General features: G+C 41.7%; 1 protein-coding gene across 3 annotated transcripts in view; it reads left to right on the plus strand.

Moving 5' to 3' along the window:
- Nucleotides 1–7,236, plus strand: part of LOC147441938 (uncharacterized) — a 28,519-nt gene extending 21,283 nt beyond the window's left edge. Inside the window, exons 2-8 of one of the 3 annotated variants that reach the window (XM_086528329.1) lie at nt 4,997–5,047; nt 5,168–5,479; nt 5,604–5,697; nt 5,756–5,874; nt 5,975–6,142; nt 6,746–6,844; nt 6,932–7,236. In XM_086528329.1, the coding sequence (XP_086384455.1) occupies nt 5,186–5,479; nt 5,604–5,697; nt 5,756–5,874; nt 5,975–6,142; nt 6,746–6,844; nt 6,932–7,009 (852 nt within the window). In that variant the 5' untranslated portion in view covers nt 4,997–5,047; nt 5,168–5,185 and the 3' untranslated portion in view covers nt 7,010–7,236. Of the gene's footprint in view, nt 1–4,977; nt 5,048–5,167; nt 5,480–5,603; nt 5,698–5,755; nt 5,875–5,974; nt 6,143–6,745; nt 6,845–6,931 lie in introns of all 3 variants that reach the window. The other 2 variants (XM_086528330.1, XM_086528327.1) reach the window with 2 other exon arrangements.
- The last annotated feature ends 18,439 nt before the right edge of the window (nt 7,237–25,675 follow it).

The following is a 25,675-nucleotide window of genomic DNA, read 5'->3' on the forward strand; positions in this document are numbered from 1 at the left end:
TCTATATCTTGTAACATGCATATGTGAGCATTCGTGTTGCATTGTGATGTGCCAACCACTGAATATTCCTAATTGGGTGAGATTGCCTGTGTATGTAATTATTAGTGCATCAAGACATCCGTTATAGATCAACGCGGTCTGGGTGTGATGGCTAATTTTGCTGCTCCGGAATATTGAGAGCTCTTATCTGGAATGAGAAAACTGATTGTCCCTCGGAATGACCCTCAATTTTTTGAGCTAATTTGAGTTGTTTTGCAGATATACGATAATCGCGGACGATTACTCTTCTTTCAAAGAGGAGGGATGTTATCAAGCCACCGAAGAACAGAGCCAACGTGGAGAGCTTGGTCGAGGGGCCTAAACCCTAAGAAGCAACAACAAAAGAAGTAGAGAAGTTTTACCAACTTACAGAACCTCGCCGAGTGGCTCAATTTTAAAGAAGTTCCCACCAACTTATGGGACCCCGTCTGATGGGGACCCAAGTGCCTAGAGCTCATAAATTAAGTAGACCCACGCACACTCAGAAACTTACGCGTTGGCAGCTGATGATGTGGCACTGTTGTAAGGATGGCCCGGTTTTTGTGCTAGCATGTTGACGTGGCAGACTGTATGGATAGCTCTGTGATTTACGTTGCAGGCTGCTTATGTGGCATGCTGTACGGATTTTTGGAATTTACACGCTACCAGCTTTTGGGGAGTTCAAATGCTTTAGAGTTAATGCTTTTCATGTACTTTTTTAGAGAGGCCAAGGGCCTTTAAAAAGAGGGGGACTGGCTCTTCCTCTGGCATTCAAACGGGAAGGTGAAGCAGAGCAGAGTGCCAGAGTCCCGCAGAGTTGTGCCGAGTTCAAGAAATACCAAAAGGGGCACCAGGGTTTGGGGCCAGTGCTCTCTTGGGGTGGAACTGCACCACTTCCCATCTCGTGTGTCATGCACTTTCTCTTAGTTCAGTTTCTTTAAAGTGTTTAAAGTTGTCTCATCTGTTATTTTCGTTGGTACGTGGTGCGTGTTCCGTTACAAAATACCCAATAACACATCTATAAAAGACTTGGACACTCCAAGGCAAAGATCTACAGCAACACACATGAGAAAGTGGAAACAACAAAACAGAATTGAAAATAGAGGGAGAGAGAAGAGGAGAGACGACACGGCACGGCGGAGTTCCGCACCTAGACGCATTGGCCACAAAGACTGGCGCCCCTTCTTGGTATTTCTTTATTATTATGCTTCTCAAAGTGCAACGTCCGAGGGCCGGTTAGGGTTAGAATGATTAGTATTAGGGTTAGGCTATGCCAAGGGCAAGAGCATTAGGGTTGAGTATAGACACATGCCACATCCTCACTTTGTGACATACCCCCTTCTTGAAAGAGCATTAGGGTTGAGTATAGACACATGCCACATCCTCTCTTTGTGACATACCCCCTTCTTGAAAGAATTGTAATCGTCCTCAATTAGGCTTGCAAAACAGACATAGGACAAAAACTAGTTCAATAGACACTGAGTCTTAAGTACCGACGTACTAGACCACATATCCAACACTTGCACAAAGACGACAGCTATCGAACATTCACATCACATTTACATCACTGTTCGCGTCGAGATCTTAGATGAGAATCATGATCACTGTAACGTATTTAGCAATCACATCTAGACAGCAGTGATCTTTTGACAAATGTCTTGCCATGCGGAGGTAAAAACACGTTTGAACTTTAATGCAAAAACAAGGTAGACCACCAAGTGTCACGGAACGGCATCACGTGCCAACGGAAAAAAATAAATTGAACAGAATCTAGACGCTTCAAAACAACTGAACTAAAAGAGATACACTGTACACGAGACATGGAGTGGCGGAATTCCACCCCAAGAGAACACTGGCCCCAAACTGTGGCGCCCCTTTCGTATTTCTTTATGGTGCTTCAACTCAGTATAACACCGGCAACACAACTTTGCATCTCTCGCGGGAAGGATGCCAGAGAGTGAGCGTGCATTTCATTTTTAAAGGCCATTGGCCATCAAAAGCAGTTTACATGAAAAGCATCAGCTCTAGAAGCATCTGGTCCCAAAAGCTAGCATCCCTTGACTTTCAGTGCAATTCTCGAGAATCCGTACAACGGCCATGTCAGCAGGTAGCGCAAAACGTGGGCGTTCGTACAACTGCCATGTCATCCTCTTTTGACGCAAGTCTTTTGTGTGTGTGTGTGTGTGTGTGTGTGACCCCATAGGTCAGGGTCCCATAAGTTGTTGGGGGTTGAGATTTTATTCCTAACCCTACTTTAATAAATCAGCCACTGTGCGAGGATCTGTAAGTTGGTAAGTCCTGCTTCTTCTGCTTTTGTTAGGGTTTAGGCCCCTCGGCCAAGATTTGCAGGTTGGCTAGGGCTAGGGTGCCCAACCCTCTAGGTCTTCAGTGGCTTGACACTCTGTGACACCAAGTTTGGGCGTTGCCTTTCAAATGGGAAGACGCTTCCTATACTTTGGAGTGTTCTAACAAGCGCCCTCCCGAGAAAAGGATGTCGAACTGTTGAATGAAGGCAAGAGCTTTGTGGGTGTCCTTATATCCTGTAAAGGGGTCGAATTTAAGTGCATGTCCACCCTCTTTAAAATCCTTGGTCTTCCACCCTTCTATTCAAGATGGTCAAATTGACTCAGTCTGTAGCCTCCTCTCCGTCTTTTTCCAAACATTGACTCCAGCGTTACGGGGGAAGGCCACCCCATGGGCAGGGAATGTGGGAATGACGTTCCGGGTGGGGGGTGGGGTACGTGGCCTAGGACGGCCCGGAACGGCCAGACGTTTCGGATAGGCATCTGATACCGGGACGGCCAGCCCGGAACGGCTGGGAATGGGCAGATTTTCAGATTTGGGTGTTTTATCTTGTGAGCCTCCCCCTTATTAAATGCCCCTTCCCCCACCCCTTACCTTCACAATGCACACAAGCTTTCAAGGGCCAAAGCTCAAGCACTACCCTCGCGAGTCTTGACTCTCAAAATCTCTAGCCTCTTTCAAGCTTTCAAGTCTAGACTCTACAAGGCTAAAAGCTCTCTTCCTCTCTCTCTCTCAACTTTCAAGCTCTCTCTTTCCCCCCCCCCCGCCCGCCCCTCCCTCCCTCTCTCTCCCTCTTAAGCTCTCAAGTCTACACGACACACGTTTGCCATAGTAAGGTCGAATGGTCTTCAAATCAAATGTTTTGTGAGTGTTGAGTCAAAGGACTCTGATACTACTTCTATTCAATCACACACAACTATGAGGAATCCTCTGCCATCCCCGTCTTCGCCTTGATGAAGTCCTCTATGGAGGCTATGATGGAGTCCATGATAGAGATGATGCGACACAATGCACACAAGCTTTCAAGGGCCAAAGCTCAAGCACTACCCTCGCGAGTTTCGACTCTCAATCTCTAGCCTCTTTCAAGCTTTCAAGTCTAGACTCTACAAGGCTAAAAGATCTCTCCCTCTACCCCTCTCTCTCTCAACTTTCAAGCTCTCTCTCTCTCTCCCCCCCCCCCCCCCCCCCCACCTTCTCTATCCCCCCCCCTCCCTCTCTCCCCCTCTCAAGCTCTCAAGCCTACACGACACACTTTGCCATAGTAAGGTCGAATGGTCTTCAAATCAAGCGTTTTGCGAGTGTTAGAGTCAAAGGACTCTGATACTACTTCTATTCAATCACACATAACTATGAGGAATCCTCTGCCACAGGTTGTCTCTACGCATGCGGGCCAATTGTGTGGAGTTTTACTGTTTTTGTACATAGAAGTGTCGAGACCTCAAAGAGTGAGTAAGAGCATTAAATATATGAAGAAACTTGAGTTTTTATTGATGTTTAGTACTAAAGAAGTGCAAGCCTATATCGGTAATTATTTCCCTGAGATGTAAACGTTTTTGACATAATATCCCTATCTTCGCCATGATGAAGTCCATGATGAAGTCCTCTATGGAGGCTATGATGAAATCCATGATGAAGTCCTCTATGGAGCCTATGATGAAGTCCATAGAGATGATGCGACAGCAGGATGCTCAATGGGCCGCGGTCAAAAGGAAAGAATGGCTCTAGAGAGGGAATGCGAATGTCACTAACTGCTAACATATCAAGCCACTGAAGACCTCCTAGGTTAAGGATCCCCGAACCTAACCCTAGCCAACCTGCAGATCCTGGTTGAGGGGGCCAAACCCTAGCAGAAGCAGAAGAAGGAGAAGTCTTTACCAACTTACAGATCCTCGCTGAAGGGCCCAAGCATTAAAGTTGGGTTAGGATTAATAAATCTAATCCCCAGTAAACTTATGAGACCCCATCTGACGGGGCCAGCACCCACACACATAACTGGCGTAAAAATATGATGACGTGGCTGTTGTATGGATGATCCGTTAATTGCGTCGATAGGCTAATGACGTGGCAGCTATACGGATGCCTGCGTTTTACATTGCTGATGTGGTAGGCTGTATGGATTTCCGGATTTTGCGCTGGCAGCTTTTTGGGGCTAGTCTTTGGACTAGATGCTGATACTTTTTATGTAAACTTCTTTTCATGGCCAAGGGGCCTTCAAATATGTGCCAAGGGCTCACTCTTTGGCATGCTTCCGCGTGGAGATGCAGAGCAGGGGTGTCGACGTTGTAGCAATATAAAGAAATACCGAAAGGGGCTCCATGGTTTCGGGCCAGTACTCTCTTGGGGTGTAACTCCGCCACTCCGTGTCTCATGTGCAGTGTTTCTCTATTAGCTCAGTTGTTTTGAGGCGTGTATAGTCCGTTCCCTCTCTCTCTTTTGTCATGAAGTGCAAGATATCTTTTCAACATCCATAAGCGTAGCATCTAAGCTTGTTTTCCACTGACCCTAACCCAAATCTCTTTAGTTACAAGTTGCCAAGCTAGCTGGATTCTCATAATGTGCCAGGTTTTGTAGCATGTGGCTCTTAGGATCTAGGCTTTAACTTAGAGTTCTCCCCAACCCCTCTCCAACTCTCCTTTGTTGCTTTTTCTGTTACAGTTCTGGTTGTGGGTTCCAGGTGTCCAGGAAGCAATTGTAAAGAGAGCATTTTTGCACCTCAGAGAAGCGTGTACGGTTTGTATGCATGCAGCTGTGAAGGAGCATGCTGGGCAACAAAAAGCCTTTTAAGCATGTTTGGGGTAAAACCCATCTCTTTTGCGTATGTTACCAAGAAAGCTCTGGATTTCAGGTCTGGTGAGTTGTCTGTATGGAATCTGTGGACGGACAGTCTGACGCAGACTATTTGGAAGTTCAACTTCTGACAGATCCGGTTGAAAATGCTGATAGTGGAAAGATCTTGCACACAGCAACATTCTCAGATTTTGAAGAAAGATTTGTAAATTATGAAACTTTGCAATGGATTGTAATCTCCTTGCTCCTGATTCCTGCTTGGGGAGTGGGTGTTGTCCTGCTACTCTACACCCCTATAAGACGATACATAATGCGGCGAGATTTCCGATTGCGCAAGCTGTACGTGACATCGGATGCAATTGTTTACAAGGTAACCTGTTTCTCAAAATCCAACCAGGCAAGTAAATAGCTTCTCACATGCATGTGTACCAAAGCATGCAGGTGCTTACAAACATGTGCAGAATAATTGATGCGTGGGTATAAACTTTTTGCAGGCAACCAGGCCAGCCTTCATACCGTGGTTGGGTGTTTCGAAAATTGACAAGTGCATTTTGCTCCCTTTAATTACAGATATAGTGCTTGAACAAGGTATTGGATTTGACAGCGAAGGTTTTCAAGGGTTTATTGTATCCTAAATTGTGCACAGGTTGTTTGCAGTCAATTTTTGGTTTACATTCTCTACGAATTGAGACCCTTGGCCAAGGCCCATTAGATGCATATGGTATATCTGTTTGTGGTATGACCAATCCACGACAGTTCAGGAAGGTCGGGCAGTGCTATCCCCCATGGCTCTTTTGGCTTTAAGGCCTTCATTTTAACCTCAGTATATATTTAGTCATCACAGTTATATTTATGCAACACACAGGTTGTGCTCATGGCTGCCAGTATAGTTAGGAAGGACGGATCCTTGCCAGAGCAGTCTCCTATTCATGAAGGTGATGTTGTCCTTGGCCTGTCTAAGCTCCACTTTCCGGGCGGCTCTCAGTCACACTCATTCTCTTCACCACGAGCCACCATGGACACACCTCGGCAGGCAAGCTCAAACTCATGTTTTTCTATCCAGCTGATTTGATTTTGCTGTGCCACTATTAAGTTGTTTAGATAGATTATAGATTTTCTAATTCAATTGATCCTGTATGCTTTTAATTGCCAACACTTTTGTTCATACATGAGAGATGCTTTGGCTACTTTTAATCTCAGTTTAGAGTAAAAAAGCATGATCTCCTCAAGCCTGTGCACGCACTATATTGAGAACCTGTATCAGCTTTCTAGATGTTCATATTTTTGGTTTTGTGCCTGCTCACGGATTTCCGTCAGAAGATCGCCTCGTCTTGAGCATCTCCAGGGATTTTATGTAGAAGTACACTGCCCTGTTTCTCGAGTACAAAAAAAGGAGGGAGGATCGTCTTGAGCATATTGGGGATTTTATGTACAGATAACTGATATCTGCGCATGGGAGAGAGTAAAATAGGCTTGCTAAACATGAGATTCGCGGACCTTGGTATATTGGTTGAAACCTTACTAACATTATTGCACTGAATAACAAGTGTGCATGCACATTAGAGAGAGACGGAGAGAGAGTTCTTTTGTCCTGATGATGTATGCAAAAACTTACTCTCCCGTCTCATTTTGATAGGTGTTGTCTCCTCGCTATGCTGACGTACATGATCGTTACCAGTCGACAAGTGGGGAAGTAGTTCTCAGAAAGCTTGAGGATGTTAGACTTCATGCCAAGGTAAGGTCTATTACAACCGAATTAGGATGTTCAGAATAACAAAGACGTGCAGCAAGCTGAACAATTTTGGCGACTGCATTCTTTCAGAAACTTGAGGCGTTAATACTGAGACAACAAGGGCAGGCATTAGAGATTCTTTCAGATGTATCAGACCCTGAAGGTTAAATTGGGTGTGCCTTTGTGAAGTTTAATGCAGGTTAAGATTGGGAAATGAGGTCAAGGTACTGAAGTACATGTGTGTATTTCTATGCAAAGCACGCTCGTAGCAACAGATTTTATCTGATGCTGCTACAATGCCTGTATCAGAAGAAGCGTATATTTTGTAATTTGTAATTTTGTATGGTTGAAGTGCCTCTTACTCACTGGATTGGTCAAAACTTCTTTGTTCATTATATTCTATTGTTGAGCTTAGTCATTCATCTGCTTATGAGGGGGTTGCATTTGAGAGCCCTTACCTAATGTGACTCAGTGCGTGTGTGTGACAAAGAGAGAAAAAAATTTGGGATGAAATGTTATATTAAATGTCTTCAAAAGGCCATAATGACCTATGAGACCAAACTAATACAATCTTGGTGGATCTAATACAATGTCTGTGAGAGAGAGAGAGAGAGAGAGAGAGAGAGAGAGAGAGAGAGAGAGAGAGATGAAATGATATATTAACGTCTCCAAAGAGGCCAATCTGTTACATACTGGTGATTCCTACACCATGTCTGAGTACAAAAAAGAGATACTAAATTGAATCTAGAAGTGTGTTAGCTGGAGGCGTGTGGGGTATGTGCAAACATTGATACCATGGGTGCCCAATACAAGAGAGAGATACAATGGGTGATGAATCCAACCTCATTTGTACTCTGAATGTTGAGAAAGTATGGCTCAAATCCTTTGTTGTAGTCTCTGTCGATGCTATGAAGCTCCTCTCCTCAATTGTGGTTGTCTCGATCTCCCTAGCTCCAATGCTCGATCAATGAGAGTTCCGCAGGTGTGAGTATGAGTTGAGTTTTGCAATGGTGGCTGCTCCTCTATGTGTCCAGTGTTTGGTGTGCAGAAATCAGTAATTTGTCTCTGGGATTGTCTCTCTCCAGATCTCCTCTGTAAACTATCTCTATGTCTATGTAACTCAAGTAGATACAATCCAAGACATCTCTGGTCTTGATAGCTCATGGCTCCAGAGTCCGAAGCCTTCTTTGAATTGACATTCATATCTCTTAATACATTGTGCAATGACATATATAATGCATTTTCGTCTTTGCATAGGCGACATATCCTGTTAGCTGTCGGTATCCTTCTAAAGCTACCAGTCTCTATCTCAAGCTGGTGTGAAGGTGTTTGTATCTGACCAATGGCACACTGTAACCCATGAGATAGATGTGTATCCATATACTTGGGTTGAATCACAAACCCATCCCTTGTAAGTTGGAGAAGATGCTCTCTATAGATAACCATCTTCGTGTCCACCTCCTTTGTCGGCTCTATCCATGTCATCTTGGTGTCCAACAACTGGTTAGGTCTTGGCGACTGAGTCTAGTGATCTCCACTTGTGTAAGAGACAACGATGGTGTATCAAGGGAGTATTGGAAGGGAGGCAAGCTGTCCATACTGAAGCCATGTATCTGAAACCATGATGACATCTGTGCATACCATCATGATGTGTCCTTGTGTAAAGCTAATTGTTTGGAGGACTCAAGGGTGTCCCCTTATAAAGCTAATTGTTTGGAGGACTCAAGGACCAATCTCGCATATTTGTCTCTGGTAGTATCCCATAAGCTGTGTATAAAGGAGATTGGTCTAGTAAGTGTCTCTATCTCCATAGGGGGGGTTGCTAACTCCGCTCTAATCATCTCGTGTGGCACGAAGGCCTTGGCTCTAATCAGCTGAGAGATCATAGATACCAAGGGCCTCTCCATATCTCTCAACCAATCCTGACCCACAGAGGGTCCCCAAACATGAACCCCATAGAGCATAGCTGAAGCTACCAAGGTATCAAAGAGCGAGAGGTTTGTCCGGGTTCTTGGAATTGAACCTGCGAGCACATCCTCTCCAATCCTCCCAAGGCTGCATACGCTCTGGTCAGTCTCTTCACAGAAAACTTTGGCCCAGTGAAGACTACCCTAAGATAAGTGTATGCATTTGTGTGCTCCACAGTCTCCTCACCATGAGTGAATATAGGTACTGATCTTTCGATCCACTGTGGTGTGGTGTGGTGTTAAACACCATAACCTTGGTTTTACCAAGGTTTCAGACAATCCTATCCTCCGCAAAGTTATGTAATGCATCCAAATATCGTTGCATACCCTCCGGTGAGTCAGAGATCGACACAATATCATTAACATATAACAACAATGGAATCCATGTCCCTGCTGCACCTCTGTCACCCTCTCTATTAATGTGATCAGAAACGTCATCTATATACACACCAAATAGAGGAAGAGGCAATGGATAACCTTGTTTCACTCAATAGTGGAGTAAACTAAATTAGATATCCCCTATGGAGTGCGTACATGCCCACCACTGATCTGTATAGAGCCATGATCCCCCAAATCAATTCAATGAGCATCCCATCTCCTGTAGTCTGCGCATCAATGTGGCTCAGGGCACCATGTCAAATGCTTTGTAGAAATCCACAAAGCTACAATAATGTGTCTCCCATGTGCCCTACCCTCCTCAATGATGGCTCTGAGTGTCAGAATATGGTCAAGAGTGGAGAAGCCTCTCCTAAAACTGGCATATCTCGCTACCCATATGCCCTCACTCTCTGCCCATTTGCTCAAGGATAGATGAATACAACCGTGCCAATGTGTGTGTCCAATCATAATAGTACGGTAGTTGTCTGCTTCGTAGGATCACCTGCCATGCACAATAGTAGACATTCTCCAAGTCTTAGGTAGACCCTCACACATGACACGATTGAACAGATTTGCAAGAATGTCTGCCACCATATCTCTAGCATGTATAAAGTGCTATGCTACTAGATCATCATGATCATATGCCCTCCTTGTTCTCATCTGTCAATGGACGTCTTTACCATCTCAGTGGTAAAGAAGGTACTCGTAGATGGGCATGGCTCAGGAGGATCTGGAAGGGGTGCTTGTCCACGGACCCTATATAAGGATTTTGCATACTTACCCCACACATCAGGAGAAGTAATCACTCAGGGAGGAGAGTGCTCATGAAAGAAACGCCATGCCTCTCCTGAGTCTCTACTCAAGAACAACTAGTATAAATTTTGTTCCATTTGAGCTAGGAATGCTCGTTTCTTCCGTCGCACAAGGCGCCTAAAGGCTATCCGAGAGTGTATGTGATTGATGACCCCTAGGAGAAGATCCTTTGAAGCTGTGCTCTTGTCTCTCTACACTCCTCATCATACCAATTGTCCTGAGGCATGGCCCCAGAACAATGTCTCTGATTAGGTTGTGTGTGGGTAACCTTCTGTTGCTGCATCATGCAGTGTCTCAATCAGTAAAGTGGTGATCTCCTCCACTGAGAGTCCTGGCATGGCTACTGTACATAGACGACTATATATCTCCTCTGTATAAACACAATCACAGTCTTTGGTGATATGTCCTCCCTCTTGACACTTGGGCTGTACTGTATTGAAAGGAGATGGAAAGTGTCAAGAGAGCATGATCCATTGCTACACTCACTGGTCTTGGTCCTACTTTGAAATCCTGAATGCAGGGGATGAAGCTCGGATGTGCCATGACATAGTCCATTGTGCTGGTCCCATGCCTGTGTGGAAAGCATGTGAAATCGGCTGCTCTAGGAAAACGTTGTAGGCCATTAAGTATCGCCAGACCATGTGTAGTCGCCATCTCTGTGAGATGTCTCCCATACTCTGTCTGCTCTCTATCTTGCGAATGTCTATCAAGCCCCAAATCTCCTACATCTAGCTCTCTCAGCATCTCCTCTGAAGTGTCATAGAAGACTGTTTGAGCATTGCCTGTCCGGGCATTGAAGTCCCCTAGGAGGATGATGTCACCATCCTTGGGAAACTCCCATATGTCATTGTCTAGGATTGAGAAAGGTGACCGGCCTCTAGGCTCATCATAGATTGATGTACTCGGGGGAAGGTATCATATGGCAATGTATAAAAATTTGCTTGTGTCCTGCCCTCAGCCTCACCCACATGTATCTAGAATGATTGTCTCTTCATACAATGTGTATAAGTGACTGTAGCTCCTCTTTGAATAATACTGCTACTCCCCTCGATCCTCTGCTCCCATCCTCAAATCTTGTGTTAGTCCAACAAGCTTTCTCCCATCTATATCCTGTCACATGTGGCATCATCAGCCCATGGGCTTGATGGGGTTGAAGAGGAGAGTATGCAAGTTTAGGTCATGTCTATAAATGTGAGGGAAGCAAGCTCGAATGTGATCAAAAGTTGAGCACTCTAGTAGTGTATGATACTTACTCGCATAACTTGCAGTAACATATTGTGCATAATCATTGGGACTCTTCTCCATTGTCCAACGCGCGCGCGCGTGTGTGTGTGTGTGTGTGCGTGACCTCTTGCAAATGTAAATTTAGCTGGGCACTTGCCATGTCTTGAGATTTGGAAAACCATGACCTTGGTCTTTCAAAGGTTGACTCTATGGCCCCTCTATTTGTAAAAGTTTAGTGTTTGGAGATGTGCTGTAATTGTCCTCGTGACTTGAAAACAAAAATGATTTCATCAACATATTTCATGAGTCAATCTTGTCAATACTATCACGGACTATGAAGTGGGCCACCTCATCGATATATAGCCCGAGTAGTGCGGGGGAGAGTAAGCACCCTTGCTTCACACAAATGGTGTTATAATTTTGTGACATTCCTCTTGGGCATCAATTGAACCAAATATCTACTCATGCAAAGCATAAATGCAGTATGTCATCTCTCATGGTAAGCGCAATGATTGTAGCTCTTGGAACAACCTCTCGTGATACCATGTCAAAAGCTTTGTAGAAATCCACAAAGCGGTAATATAAGCGCTTTTTCACACCTTGGCTTGAGCAAACAGACTTCGCAAATGAAAACACTGTTTATCGTGAGAAGGTTCTCCTAAAGCTTGCTTGTCCTAGTGCTCTTCTAAGTTGCGTTATATGTTAAACATATTATACGCATTTAATGCTCGTATAATACGTTAGGGAGTATAAAACGGTCGTATTTACAACGACATGTCACGGAATTCGGCCCTCTGTATTGACTCTCTGTACTTCGATCGAAGAAAATATTTGATCAAAGTGCTTAGTATATATATGCAACCAGCAGTGCCCCTTCAACATCATTTCACACAACAAAATATTGAGCTATTTGAGAAAAGCAATCCTCTCCTCCTCGATTTTTTTTTTAAAAATACAACAAACACTATTTAGGTTTTTTTTTTAAATTTTACTTTTAATTATATAATTAAATTTTAATTTTATAATTTATTGAAGAGTTTTCTTTTGTCTTTAAATTTTAAATTGAGTAGTTTTGAATCAAAGTAAAAATTAGAACTGTGCTCTTTTTGTGTTGAAGTCTTTTCACACTTAAAGAGAAGAAAATTAGGTTTGTAACCATCTATCATTGTGTTGGAGTACACTTGAAGATGGGTATGTATCGTAAATGGTAATTTTTTACTTTTGTGCTAGAGTAAAAGTGTTTACTCGCACTAGAGATAATCAATTGTTTCACTTAGATTAAGATTTAAGAATTAAGAATTTCTTTGAGTCTTTGTGTTAGAGTGATATACTCACACATGGCAAAATTTTGACGAAGTTTCTAATTGAGGCTTTTTGACCGTACTTGATGCTTGTCTTGTACGGTTAGAAGTGCTTCAACTACGATAATGTTATCACTTTGTTGTGTTAGAGCAGCTGCTCACACTGTTGTTCAATTGAAGTTTTTTGGCCGTACTTGATGTTTATCTTGTACCGCTAGAAGTGCTTCAATTACAATGATGTTTTCACCTTGTTGTGTTAGAGTAGTTGCTCACACTTCTAGGAGGATATGCAATGATCAATTTAGATTGTTTTTGCAAATGTGATTTGTAAAAAAATCAAGATAATTTAGCTACAATCCAAAATTGATCATTGGTAACCATCACGTTGAGTTAGAGTATTATGCTCACACTTTGAGATGATCCAATGCAACCAAATATTGTTTAGGGTACAATTCTTATCATTTGTAGGTGTAAAGTATTCAAAATTTTTTGCAAACACCTAAACAGTGAATTGTATTCTCTTTTGGATATATGTGTACAATGCAAAACTGTTGTTAGATACGATTGACTATGTACTTTTAATTTCTTGACATATTTAATTAGTAGATTGTATACTTCATGTGTGATTAATAAAAGGATCAATTTACAAATATAGTTGTCTTTTTTTTCATAGATCTCTTTCATGCATCATGGTTCGTGGTCATGAGTGGACATACGTACATGAAATAGTACCAGGACGAACTGCATCTCGCTTGAAGTGCAAGTCTGGTCACCATGTGTTCAGTGGCATAATACAAAGATCAAAGAGCATTTGTTGAAAGTGCCACACAATATCGGGCCTTGTACCATGCTTCCACGAGACATATATGAAAGGCATTCTGTAGAGACCCATAAATAGTTTGTTGCTCTTTTCTTCCTAACCTTTATGGAGAGACTGGTCAGCTTCAAAAGTGCTTCTCAATGGGAAGTCATTGTAGCTTGGTGCCAATCACTGATGCCTACATAGACTCTCCTCTCTCCAAAATGTACCATGATGTTTTGTAGTGTGAGTTGTTATCTACAAAGTTGTGGTGCAAGAGCTGATCGTGTGCAAATGATCATTAATAATCTATAAGAATTTAACATGAAATATATCAAAATCTCCTACCACCTCATTGATGTCTTTGTTGAATGGTTTGCTATTGTTTGCCTTTCTTGCCAACTTGATCCACTGTTCTCAATGGCTTCCATTCCAAAATCTCCAAGCAATCATTGATTGGTAGGCAAAGTATGCAATCCCTAGATATTATATCATTCTATGAGGTTGAATGTTCATGGTATTGGTAGCTTTGAGGACATGCTTAAGTTTGTATTGGAAGCACTAGCTTCATGCGAAAATCTCTTGAACATGTTAAATTTCATCTGGGAAAGATGGTTGTGCACTTTGCCTTATGACGTGATGGCTACACTTTGCCTTATGACACGGTCGCAAATTGGCCTTCTCCTAGGGTCCAAGCCTCCAAAAGTAAAATACTATGTGCAAATAGAAGATGTACAAGTGGAGCATGGCTTTTATCTAAAGCCACAACCAATGCAAGATAGACTGGAGCTTGAGCACTAGTAGGTAGGTTGCACGATACGTTATTTGCAAAATGTTTTAAAAGTGAATAATGGCCGTATAATAAATTCAATTATATTATTCAAATGTATTGTATAGTGAACGTCATTGTTTTTTAAAATCTTGTATTTATTCTTACATATCGATCAATAAGTTAATCAATTGCTATAATATTCAATTGATAATATATTATTTGAATAACTTATCAGTTATTAAATTGCATTGCACTTTTACAAGAAATACATGCACTTGATTAATTATAGCACTTTTTTAGTAAAAATATCAATTGTACGGACCATACACATTGTAGGAAGTGCTAGCAAAGCTCAAAGCAATATTAAAGCTCAAAGAATGTGGTGAGAGCAGAGGAGTGGGATGTGTATAAGAGCTTCACCATGTCAAAACTCTATCTAGGCTTAAATGAAACACCTATGGTCATGTCTTCAATGGCAATGCAAGAGTGTTTTTTTAGTGTTGGCACAAATGCGGCGGATTTCACTACACCGCGTGCTGCTGGTATTTGTGTTCACTTTGTAGTCTACCTAAAGTAGTGCAATGAGAAAGGACATATTCCTTAAAAACACAAGGTTGGATTCAAATGGGCCCTCTAATGGAGCTTCGATGAAAGTTTGTGAGGACGTTGAATGTAAGAACATAGATACGCCAATGCAATGAGGCCAATGATCGGAGTTTCCTAGGACAAGTGTCATAGGTTCAACACAAGTGAGTCCGAGTGCAAGGAGTATGCCCACCACCCCGCAAACTATGCAAATAGCTTTCCACATGACATGTACACATTGCACCTGAAGTGGACAAAAGCTTTCATGGCATGTGGAATTTCATTCAATGTCATTAGAAATCCAATTTTAAGGATGTCTTGGTGTCTACTACAAAAAAAGGGGTTTGTCTTACCTGACTATAACAACATACGTACAGAATATGTTGATAAAGTTAAGCGTGCCACGGAGGAGAAAGGAGAAGACAGAGAGGTTGAAGGTGATTATTGTGGTTTGAGATCTATTGGCTTAAACTAGCCTCATTCAATTATCTAAATCATATGTGCTTGTATGAAGTCCACATACTTGATTGACAAACCAAATGTGGTTGATGTGTTATGCCGTTGCACACATTGACCACATTTGATTTGACAGGCAAGTATGTGGACTTTCTACAAGCTCAATTGGTGTGATCAATTGTATGGGGTGAGCTTAAACCAAGGGAGAGTAAGCCCCAATAATATCATATTGAGCAATGATCAAGAGATCTTCAAAAGAGCTCTCATCTTGCTACTACCCAAATAAGTTTTGACTCTTCTTATCAATAACAAATCACTTATCACTACAATTGTCATTTGCTGCGAAATGTTTCTTTACTATCTTAGTTCAATTTCATCACCAAAATTGAGATCATGAACTGTACATCTGTCATCCACAAATTTGACAACAAGACCAAGTCTAGTAAGTGCAGAAACAAACAGAAGGTTTATCTTGTTCGCAGGTATATAAAGTGTACAAGTGTGAAAGAACTACCATTCATAGCAGTCAACACAAACTCCCTTGACCAGATAAGAGGCATTGTTGGCACAAGTGACTGAATTCCCATGAGGGACATCCTTAAGAGAGGTAAACAAGTCACAATGAGAGATAATGTGCTTTGTAGCACCATTGTCAAAGTACCACACGCATGAGCATCTACAGCAACTGACATACATGCATCATGGATAGAAGGATCAAAAGTGCACTCTGTACTTAAAGCCCATTCTGCATCTACATCAGCGTCACAAATCTCCTTTCACAAAGGCTCTACAATAGCTACACTTTCAAGTGATCATTAACTTTACAATAATGACAATGTATCTTCTTTTTTCCTTTTCACCAGAATTCCCATACGAAGTGTTGCCAGCAGAAGCACTAGGAACAGGCAATTTACCGCTTGCACAAGAACCATGAGAAGTGGCTACATTATTGTTACCACTTTTCCTCTGAGAAGCAATAAAGGCCTCTATTTAGCCCTATTTTTTCTTGAAAGTGACTCTTGCAGTAGCAATGTGCACAATGCATCCACCTTGACAACTTCCGGATTTCCTTGGGTCATAAGTCTCCAACTACTAGAAAAAGTTTGGTAAGAATCTAGCAAAGCATCAAGAACAGTCTGCACAAGGGAACTGTCACAAATGACTTCAACTGCAAAAATAAGTTTCTCATTAATATCCTTGATACCAGCAAGGAAATTTTCCATTTCATCTTCCTCATTCATAATCTTTGACTCCAGCTCCTTACGTAGCATTGCAAGTTTTGCCTCATTTTGCGACGTGCATAAAGACTAGCCAAAATATCCCAAAACTATTTTGGAGATTTAGCTAAATGAATGTGAGGAGTAATAGTGTGCTTCATAGACAATGCAATCAATGCATGAGCTTGCGCATCTCTAATATCCAAATGAGCCTACTCAGTCATAGGCAAAACAACTATGCCAGCAGCAACCCTGCCACCAAAACTTGCAACATCCTCAGCATCGCATGTATCCTCAGAAATAGGGAGTACATCAATGCCCTACACAACATTCCAAACCCCCTTTGACACAAGAACATGTTGCATCATTTAAGACCACATGTGCGAGTTACAAGCTTTTAAGGCTTGACAAAACGCTCCTTCCCACCACATCTTGTAGTCGCAAATTTTTCAACATATGTGTGTGTGTGTGTGCGCGCACGCGGTGCATGCGTGTGTGTGTATGTGTGTGTGTGTGTGTGTGTGCGTGTGTCCATTTTAACATAAATATAAGACATAATTGAACTTTTACATTCAAAAGACATGTGGCTCCAGAGAAAGGGATTCCTGTATACAGATATCAGTCTTAGAATTATCTTTGTACAATGTTTATAAGAATGAAGCCTCATTCCAGTATACAGATATCAGAAGTACTTCCCTTGCAGTAGGTGTAAGTGTAATCATGTGTAGACAACTGCTTCAAGCCAAAAAAACCTCCAAGATAAGATAGAGTCCTTACCTGCATCAACCCAAATAAGACAACGTATACGTTAGCCTTGGATGTATTTTACAGGTACCAATGGACTATACCAGCTATTATCCATGTCCATCTTACAACTTTTGTAACTTACAAGCTTAGTCCAAAGTATTTATGTGTTCCATATATAAAAAACGTTTTATTACCCCAAAGTTTATGTTTTAGCATAAATATTATTCTGATTAGAAGGCCATAACACCTCCATAAAAGAAGCCTTTAAAAATTCCATTGATAGTTCAAGGATATCAAAATTTGTTTTGTTTATTTAGGACAGATACAATTTATGCCCATTAGGGTTCGTCGAATCCAATCCTTCCCAAGTTTGTATGTCACTTACATTAATTATACATCTCTTAGCAAACCAAGTGGCAGAGAACCATTGCGGTATCCAGTCGGACCGAATGTCAAACCATGAAGTAAAAGGAATAGATGCCTTTATGGGTTTTTTTCCAAACTATACCCGACCATGTGAATGCAAAAAAATGTATTGTATCATCTCATCAAAACAACCAGTAACGAACAAGTCCAGCATCAGTATGCAGCTGGGGCATACCCCCCAAAAAACCCCCAACAACTATATATAAAACAAAATCCAACATTAGTACGCAATCGGGCCAAACCCCAATATTCAATCAACCACTATTTTTCACGACCTGTAACTACTACAAGTAACAAGTCCAAAACCAGTAAACACCCGGGGTATACCCTCCATCCCAAAAGATTTTTTTGAACAGTATGCACCATCAGTACGTCAGGTGACCATCAACAAAGTATTATATTGTCAAGCCAAGCGTCAACAATCACTATAACATACCCCAATAGTTTTAATTTAAGCCAATGAACAATTTACGCAGAGCAACCGAAAATCAAAATTTTATAAAGTCAAGCAGCAACAACCATTCTGCCACACCCCAATATTTAAGGAGCACCTTTAATCAAACCAATGAACTGTATACATAGAGATACTCAAAACCGAAACCCAGATGCGAGACATAGCTTGCCAACAAGTGTTTAAATCATTCAACCTTTTGTCACATACTGTCAAGTATAGCCAACCCATATAGTGGGTCTTACCAGGCTTAAGCGACAATGATCAAGATACCATAGCCCTCTTTTTTACATTATCCTAAGACAACCAAAAAGGAAAGAAAACCATAACATCAAGCTCAATAATCATTGGCCAACCTGTATCGGTTGAGTTGCAAGCTCCATCTTTGGTATAGCAGAGAGTAAACAAACACACACAGTCCTAACTCTTTATGCAAGTAGAATACACACAAGACTAAGTGAGGGGCAGAATGCGCCCTCACCTTTTTAAATAGAAGAAGGTAGACCACCATCACTCATGGCGTGTAGCACGCAGAATCGTTAACATTCCAAGCATTGAGTAGAGCGTGCTATTCCTCCTGGGGAATCCAAAACGTGTAGCTGCCTCTGATGTGGTCCGACAAAGTAGAGCAGAGCCACCATTGCGCTTCAAAAGGTAGGGTAGGTGAGGCCCAGCAAGAAAATTTTAACCACATTATTAGTTGCCAGTTAAGGTCTTGCAACCATCATAACCCTATAGGGGCTCCATCCCATGTTGGATACCGACTTAGTGTAGCTAGGAAAGATGTAAGGCTATAGTGGATACCGACTTAGTGTAGCTAGGAAAGATGTAAGGCTATAGTGGAGATACATAGCCAAGATGACATCATTAGGGGGTAGTATAGCTTTTTATTGTGATGAAGTAACAAAGTGTATGTGTGTGTGTGTGTGCACGTGTGTGTGTTATACAAAAACCATCATGCTTTTTCTATGCCTTGACTTGAAACGTTTCAAAACCTTGAATTGACTGGAACTATAGAATGATTCTTTTGACACTTAGAGGAGAGCATGCTAGATCCAATGCCATGCCCTAAGAAAAAAGGAACTATATACATGACTCCAAACATAGCAATAGTCTGGCCTATGTAAAACTCAATAGATAGAGATATTCCAATCTTCTTTAGTAGAGATAGCCATGCCTCATGGAGAAGCTTTAAAGAGCGTCACTTGTATTATGTGCCGCAACAACCACCTATACCACAACCTTAAGAAGCATGTATCATGTGTTACACCAACCACCTATACCACAACCATAAGAATCTCAACCTCGTGAGGACCTCATTTGTTATGGGTCTATTAGAAGTCATGTATATCACAAAGCAAGGTTTAGAGGATATTACCAAACTATCCCATTTCTTCTTGAGCGCTCCATCTTCTATTTTTTCTTGAGCACCGGATAGGCCTATCTCATGGAGGACCTTTCAAGAGCCCAAAGCATCACAACATATTGAGGATCCACATTTTATCACACATATGCCAAGAGCTTGTATCATGTATCGCAAAATTTTCAGAGCCGGGGATTATGGTGCATTACTCACCCTTGCAAAGTTTTATGGCCTTCTAAAACCTCTAACAAGCCCAAGATTGCGTAGCCTCAAGAGCCTCAACCTATTACAAACAACTTCTTTATCCCATCGATGATAAAGGGAGGCCTCCTACAACTACATCCTCGAGGAGCAACAAGCCCTCAAACCTACAAGGTGAGCACCTCATTTATCTTCTTGATTCACCAACTCTTATTTTTAGCTAATTTGTGCAAGAGGGCATTAGGAGAGGGCATATCCACGGAGCAGCCAATGCACACCATTGTGCCAATTCACAAAGTGGGTATGATTAATCCCAGCAAGTATAGGACTATTATAATCAATTCACAAAGTGGGAGCTATGATTGATCCATCAAATGTTAGGACTATTATGGTTGGCCATTACTTGCCCAAATTGTATGGGATAGTGCTTAAAATAGAGCTCACTTTGTATGCCGAGGGATAGGACATAAGAGCACCTGGATTGCATTTATATGGCAGTATAAGGAGAAATATACGTATTATTCAAATTATACACTATTTTTTCGATTAATACACTGTACAATTCTTTGATCGAAGAAATATTTGATCAAAGACACATATAGTATATATGAGGAATCCCAATCCTCGAGCGAGTACTTCCGAGCGCACAAGAAATCGAGCGAGCGCATTCAATGAAAAAGACTTGATCAAGACATCAATCATTACTCTAAAGAGGATAGTGTAGCAAAGTAAATAAAAAACCCAACATAACCCTAGCACACCCCCCCTAAGATTCAACCAGGATGATGCGGGGTATTTTTTGCAGCCCCAAAAACATGGTGCGAAAACCCCATGCATAATATCATGTGAGCCATCATTAATGAATCATACATACTTGGTTCAATTTTTCTAATTGCCCATACCGTGTTTGTTGCAACCTCTACTTCGGGCTAATATTCTGTGTATCCCTATGTGCAGATGCATATCCTCTCCCACCAATGGGTTCAATGACTGTAACGGACTCATGCTTATAGCTATCCTCCTCCAATACCACACTTACGTCCACAAAGATTAGCTATCCTCCTCCAATATCACACTTACCTCCACAAAGATTAGCCTCTTCTTCTTCACAACTTTCTCTCTTATATTTGACATATTCATCTCTTGACTTTGCAAATCCATTTTTTCCATCGTGATAAGTTTTCACTAGTTTTGTGAAAATCTAAGCGGGACTTTTCCTTCTCCTCTTGCTCTCAAGCGGCAATTTTTTCTTCAAGGACTTCCCACATGTGTGTGTGTGTGTGTGTGTGTGTGTGTGTGTGTGTGTGTGAGAGAGAGAGAGAGAGAGAGAGAGAGAGAGAGAGAGAGAGAGAGAGAGAGAGAGAGATAGATAGATTTTATTATCGTCCTCGGAGGTCAAATATGACCTATGGGACCAAAGTTACATGTGATGTAGTATGTGTATGGCTGATGAGTGACTCTCGATGCTCCAAAATTGTAGTGATGAGAGTCGCAATGGAGAGCCCACACTTTGGCTGGGAGAGGAAAGTGTGTAGGTCTAAGTTATGGCTGAAAATGTGAGAGAAGCAAGTTCGGATGTGATCAAAAGCTAAGCACTCTAGTAGTGTGTGGTACTCAGACTCTCGAACTTGCAATGAGCATAATGTGCACAATCGACTTGACTCTTCTCCATTGCCCCAACGCCCTATCTCGCATCGAAGGAAATGGGAGCTAAGCCGAATTGCTGCGATAGTGCGTATCGCGGACAAGGGAATAGTCTCAAGCATGTAAGTGTGAGTACGGTTTCCTCTCTCAGCGAAGAACATGGTTTTGTAGTTGGGGGCAATATAGGTGGTGTAATGTATGAAGCGTGACCCACCGGATTTCTCCCAAGCCGTAATACATTGGCGTTGTAGAAAAGCTTCATTCACTTGAGAGTCAATTGAAGCATCATGTAGCAAGTGTAATGCATCCCATCTCCCAAACCACTTCTTTATGTCTTGCATCCATCCCGTGCTCAAGATCTTGCTTTTATGCGTCTTTTGAACTTTTTTGCTTGCTTCCCATGCAATTGTAGGAAGTCGATGTGAGGGGTTTTGACGCATCTTTATCATGTACTCCACAACCCTTTCCATGCCCATAACCTCAATTGGAAGAGATCCCGACTCAAGAAGTAGGAGCATATATGGTGTTTGTGTCTTAACTTGGAGAAAGTTTGTAAGAAAACGCTTTTGGACATTCTCAAACTCTTTCCAAGTAGACTTTGAGATGCTCCCGCCCCACACTTCAACTCCATAAAGAAGAACCGGTGTCACCAATGCATCAAAAAGATACTTCTTGAGAACCCAACACTTGATGTTTCCCGCATTACACATGTTCTCAAATGCATAATATGCTCTCTTTCCCGCTTCCAAACGACGCATAGCACATTCATGCCACTTGTGATTGGATGGAACCTCAAGGCCAAGGTACTTAAAGCTCTCAACAACTTCAAGTGTCTCCTTGTTGTACACAATGCATGGCTTCTCCTTATGGTTGGTTTTCACAAGCATAACCTTTGTTTTGGATTCATTTACAATCAGCCCACTATGCAAGCAAAAGTTCTCAAGGACAACCATAAGCTTTTGTGCATCTTCTAAAGTGTGTGCTAGAAGCACTACATCATCCGCATACAACAAAAGCATGATTACCGCATTGCAAATAGTGACCTCTTCAATGCCTTCTTCTTGCATAAAGTCAAGTACCATTTGTTCCAATTGATCGATGCATAGACCAAAGAGAGTTGGTGACAATGGACATCCTTGTTTAACCCCAATAGTGCTTACAAAAATTTCTGAAATTTCTCTTCCCATGCGCAATTGACAAATCACCTTCTCATAGATTCGAGAAACCGCAAGCATAAACTCACTTGGCACTTGGAGTTCTTCCATCCTTCTCCACAAATTGTTACGTGGAATCATATCAAAGGCTTTCTTAAAGTCCACAAAACAACAATACAATCGCTTGCCTTTCAACCGACTTTCCTCCATGAGAACACGAAGAGTGACAAGATGATCAATGGTGCTATGGCATCGACGAAAACCCGCTTGTCCCTTTGCACGCTTGTCATTCTCTTCAGCCCAATCACTCAATTTCATCTCCATTATGCACCCAAACAACTTTGCCATAAGAGACCCAATCATTATAGTCCGGTAGTTGCTTACATTCTTTACATCCCCTCCTTTATGCAAAGGCTTAACCCAATTAGTACTCCAATCATAAGGCATACCATGTTGAAGTGCAAGGTTGAACATATCACACATCCACTCATGGGTAAAATCTCCCGTCCATTTGATCATCTCCGGCTTGATACCTTGAAGATCTCCCGCTTTGCGAGTGGCCAACTTTTCAAGCCCACCGCATACATCCTCAATAGTAAAAAAAGACGGCATACATGGGAGTGAACCATAAAATGGCATTTTTTCAGTATTTTCTTGCTCATATAATTGCCTACAATGTGTGTACATATCCACTAGACTCAAGTTACCAAAATTCTCAACCCGCTTGCCTCTCAAGTTTCTCCAAAATCTTCTACATGCATGTGCCTTTTCTTGGACTTGAAATTCTTGTTGCTTTACTTCCCATCTTCTTCTCTTCTTTTGAATCAATCCCTTGTATGTATGCAAATGACTTTGATAGTTGTCTTTGTCCATAGTTGCATCAAGCTTTATCAAGGACTTTCGAGCATCTTGACATTCTTTATCAAACCACCTTTTGCGTGATCTATCTTTGTTGATACCATGGAGATGCTTTATGGCAAAGCATTCTTCCGCACAAGAACAAATAGCTTTCTTGAAAGCTTCCCATTTAGTTTCCAATGGTGCATCACATTGAAGCTTTGTCATCCATAATTTTTGCTCAACCATTTCAATGTACATTGGTGCCCGTTTGAAATCCATACATAGTGATAACTTCTCTTTCCTTTGGCTAAGATTATCATGCTTAGTTGCTTCTCCACATGAAAGGTCAATACATAAGGTGCGATGGTCGGACTCCGGGGTCCATTGACCAAACATAAAACTCTTTATGCGATACATGATGGCTTCAGAGAGTAGCATATAGTCAATCACACTATCCCCATTATGTCTTCTACATGTAAATCCATTGGTTCCACTCCACAAAGATACACCATTGGCAATGAGCATACCGGTGCTATTACACATGTGTAAAAGTAACTTTCCATAGTGATCCGGCTCTTTCTCATCCATTGAAGTACGATCATACAAGTGAACTTCCTCCAACTCCCTTGAAATGTATGGCATATCAAATTGTTGAGTATCATGTTGCAATGTTTTTGTACGAGCATTCATATCCCCAAATACAATAACATCACCTTCACCTTTGAAATAAGCAATGTCCTCTTCCAAATCAGAAAATGGTTGATCTCTATCCATGCAAGCATAAAAGGGAGAATCATGATGAGGAATGTATCAACCGGCTACAAAAATGGGTGCTCTTTTTGGTGTCATAATTTTCAGCCATACATAACGTTTGTACTTGTCATCTTTCACAATTGATACAAAATCTTCCAATCCTTTCTTAACCATACATGCTAACCCTCCTTGTCCTCTTCGTTGCTTGAGATTCTTTGACCACATCAATGAATGTACATTGTAATCCTCCAAGCCGTTAATCCTTTGTGTATCATGCTCCCAAGTTTCAACAAGAAGTACAACATCGGCTTTGCTTGTTAGTTCATCAATGCCAACCCCCGCATTCCATGGGTATCCATTACAATTCCAAAAGCCTATTTTCAATTGTAACTCGGTCTCATAGGTCACGCATCCCTATTTGCTTGAGAGACTTGCCTCCTCCTTGGGCACATTTTCTTCATGAGAGATCTCCTTGTTTTTATTATTCTTTTCCTCATATGCCTTGCGACACATATTTTGTTGCTTAATAGTGCGATCTTCACATACAAAACATTTTGTATCCCTCAAATAGATCCAACTATTATCAAGGATAATATTTCGCTTGGTCTCATCCGGCATGGTGCATACAATTGGCCGTTCTCCCGAGCGAGGAGATCCTTGCTTCCCCAGTCTATGTGCTCCATAGACCATAACTCCGGACATGCCATTGTTACATTGAATCGTTAGGACATATTTCGCAACATTTAGAAGTTATTCCTTTTTTCCCTAAGATTCTTTGGAATCTAAGATGCAAACCACTTCACCACTCTAATCCTGAATAGAATCACATCATGAGATTTATACTCACCTTGTTGTGCCTCATAGTCTCTCTCTCTCTCTCTCTCTCTCTCTCTCTTTGGTCGATGTATGCAGAGCGACAGAACCCAGTACTAGTTGCAAAGGGTATGCCTTTCTCTAGATCAGTGTTCAAGAAAAATCATTTTTCCAAACATACAAAATTCCTTACCTTGAATTTAGCACGAGAAGACTTTAGAAAATTAGGTTTATTTTGCGGCCTTTTACATTGTCCCTCAACTGGCATTTTTTACTAAGTAGATATTGTTGTATCATAGTCACACTCAAGTAGTACAACTTTTGGAATATTAAGGGGACAAGACCTACTGGACATACCCTCAGTCCAATGTTCGGGAAAAATCATTTTCACAAACATACAAAAATCCCTCCAAGACAGATCTGAACCGGAAATTTTACAATACTAGCCAATATTTTTGCAAAATTACACTATTTTCCATGTATTTTAAACAGAATTTTCTCCTTCTTGCCCTCCCCTCAACCGGCTACTTTGATTTTGCAACCGGCTCAAGGCTAAGTTGAGGCACACTTTTCCCAAACACTACCTCAGTCCATCCGTTTTTATTACACAAAATTAAGTGGATAAGACCTACTGGACATACCCTGAGTCCATCCGTTTTTATTACACAAATTCTTGATAAATTCCAATTGCATGGTTGAATTGATGCAAAGCTCCCCTGCAGCAATGGAGTTCGATCTTGATACCTCACGCCACGGAACGGCTCTTCGGACACTCCAGAGCTAAGCTAGTCGAGCGCAAAGCCGCAGCTACTGTATACAGTACGCGCTCAATCAAAGAAAAACTCGTCGCAAGTCACTTGCAGCCTTGCTGCACATCGTCCAGCATATGGCACATGCCACCATGCTTCATATCCTCGGTCGCTAGCTTTG

The sequence above is a fragment of the Adiantum capillus-veneris genome, chromosome 14 (genome assembly GCF_014529385.1).
Source record: "Adiantum capillus-veneris isolate H3 chromosome 14, ASM1452938v2, whole genome shotgun sequence".
Taxonomy (NCBI): Eukaryota; Viridiplantae; Streptophyta; class Polypodiopsida; order Polypodiales; family Pteridaceae; genus Adiantum; species Adiantum capillus-veneris.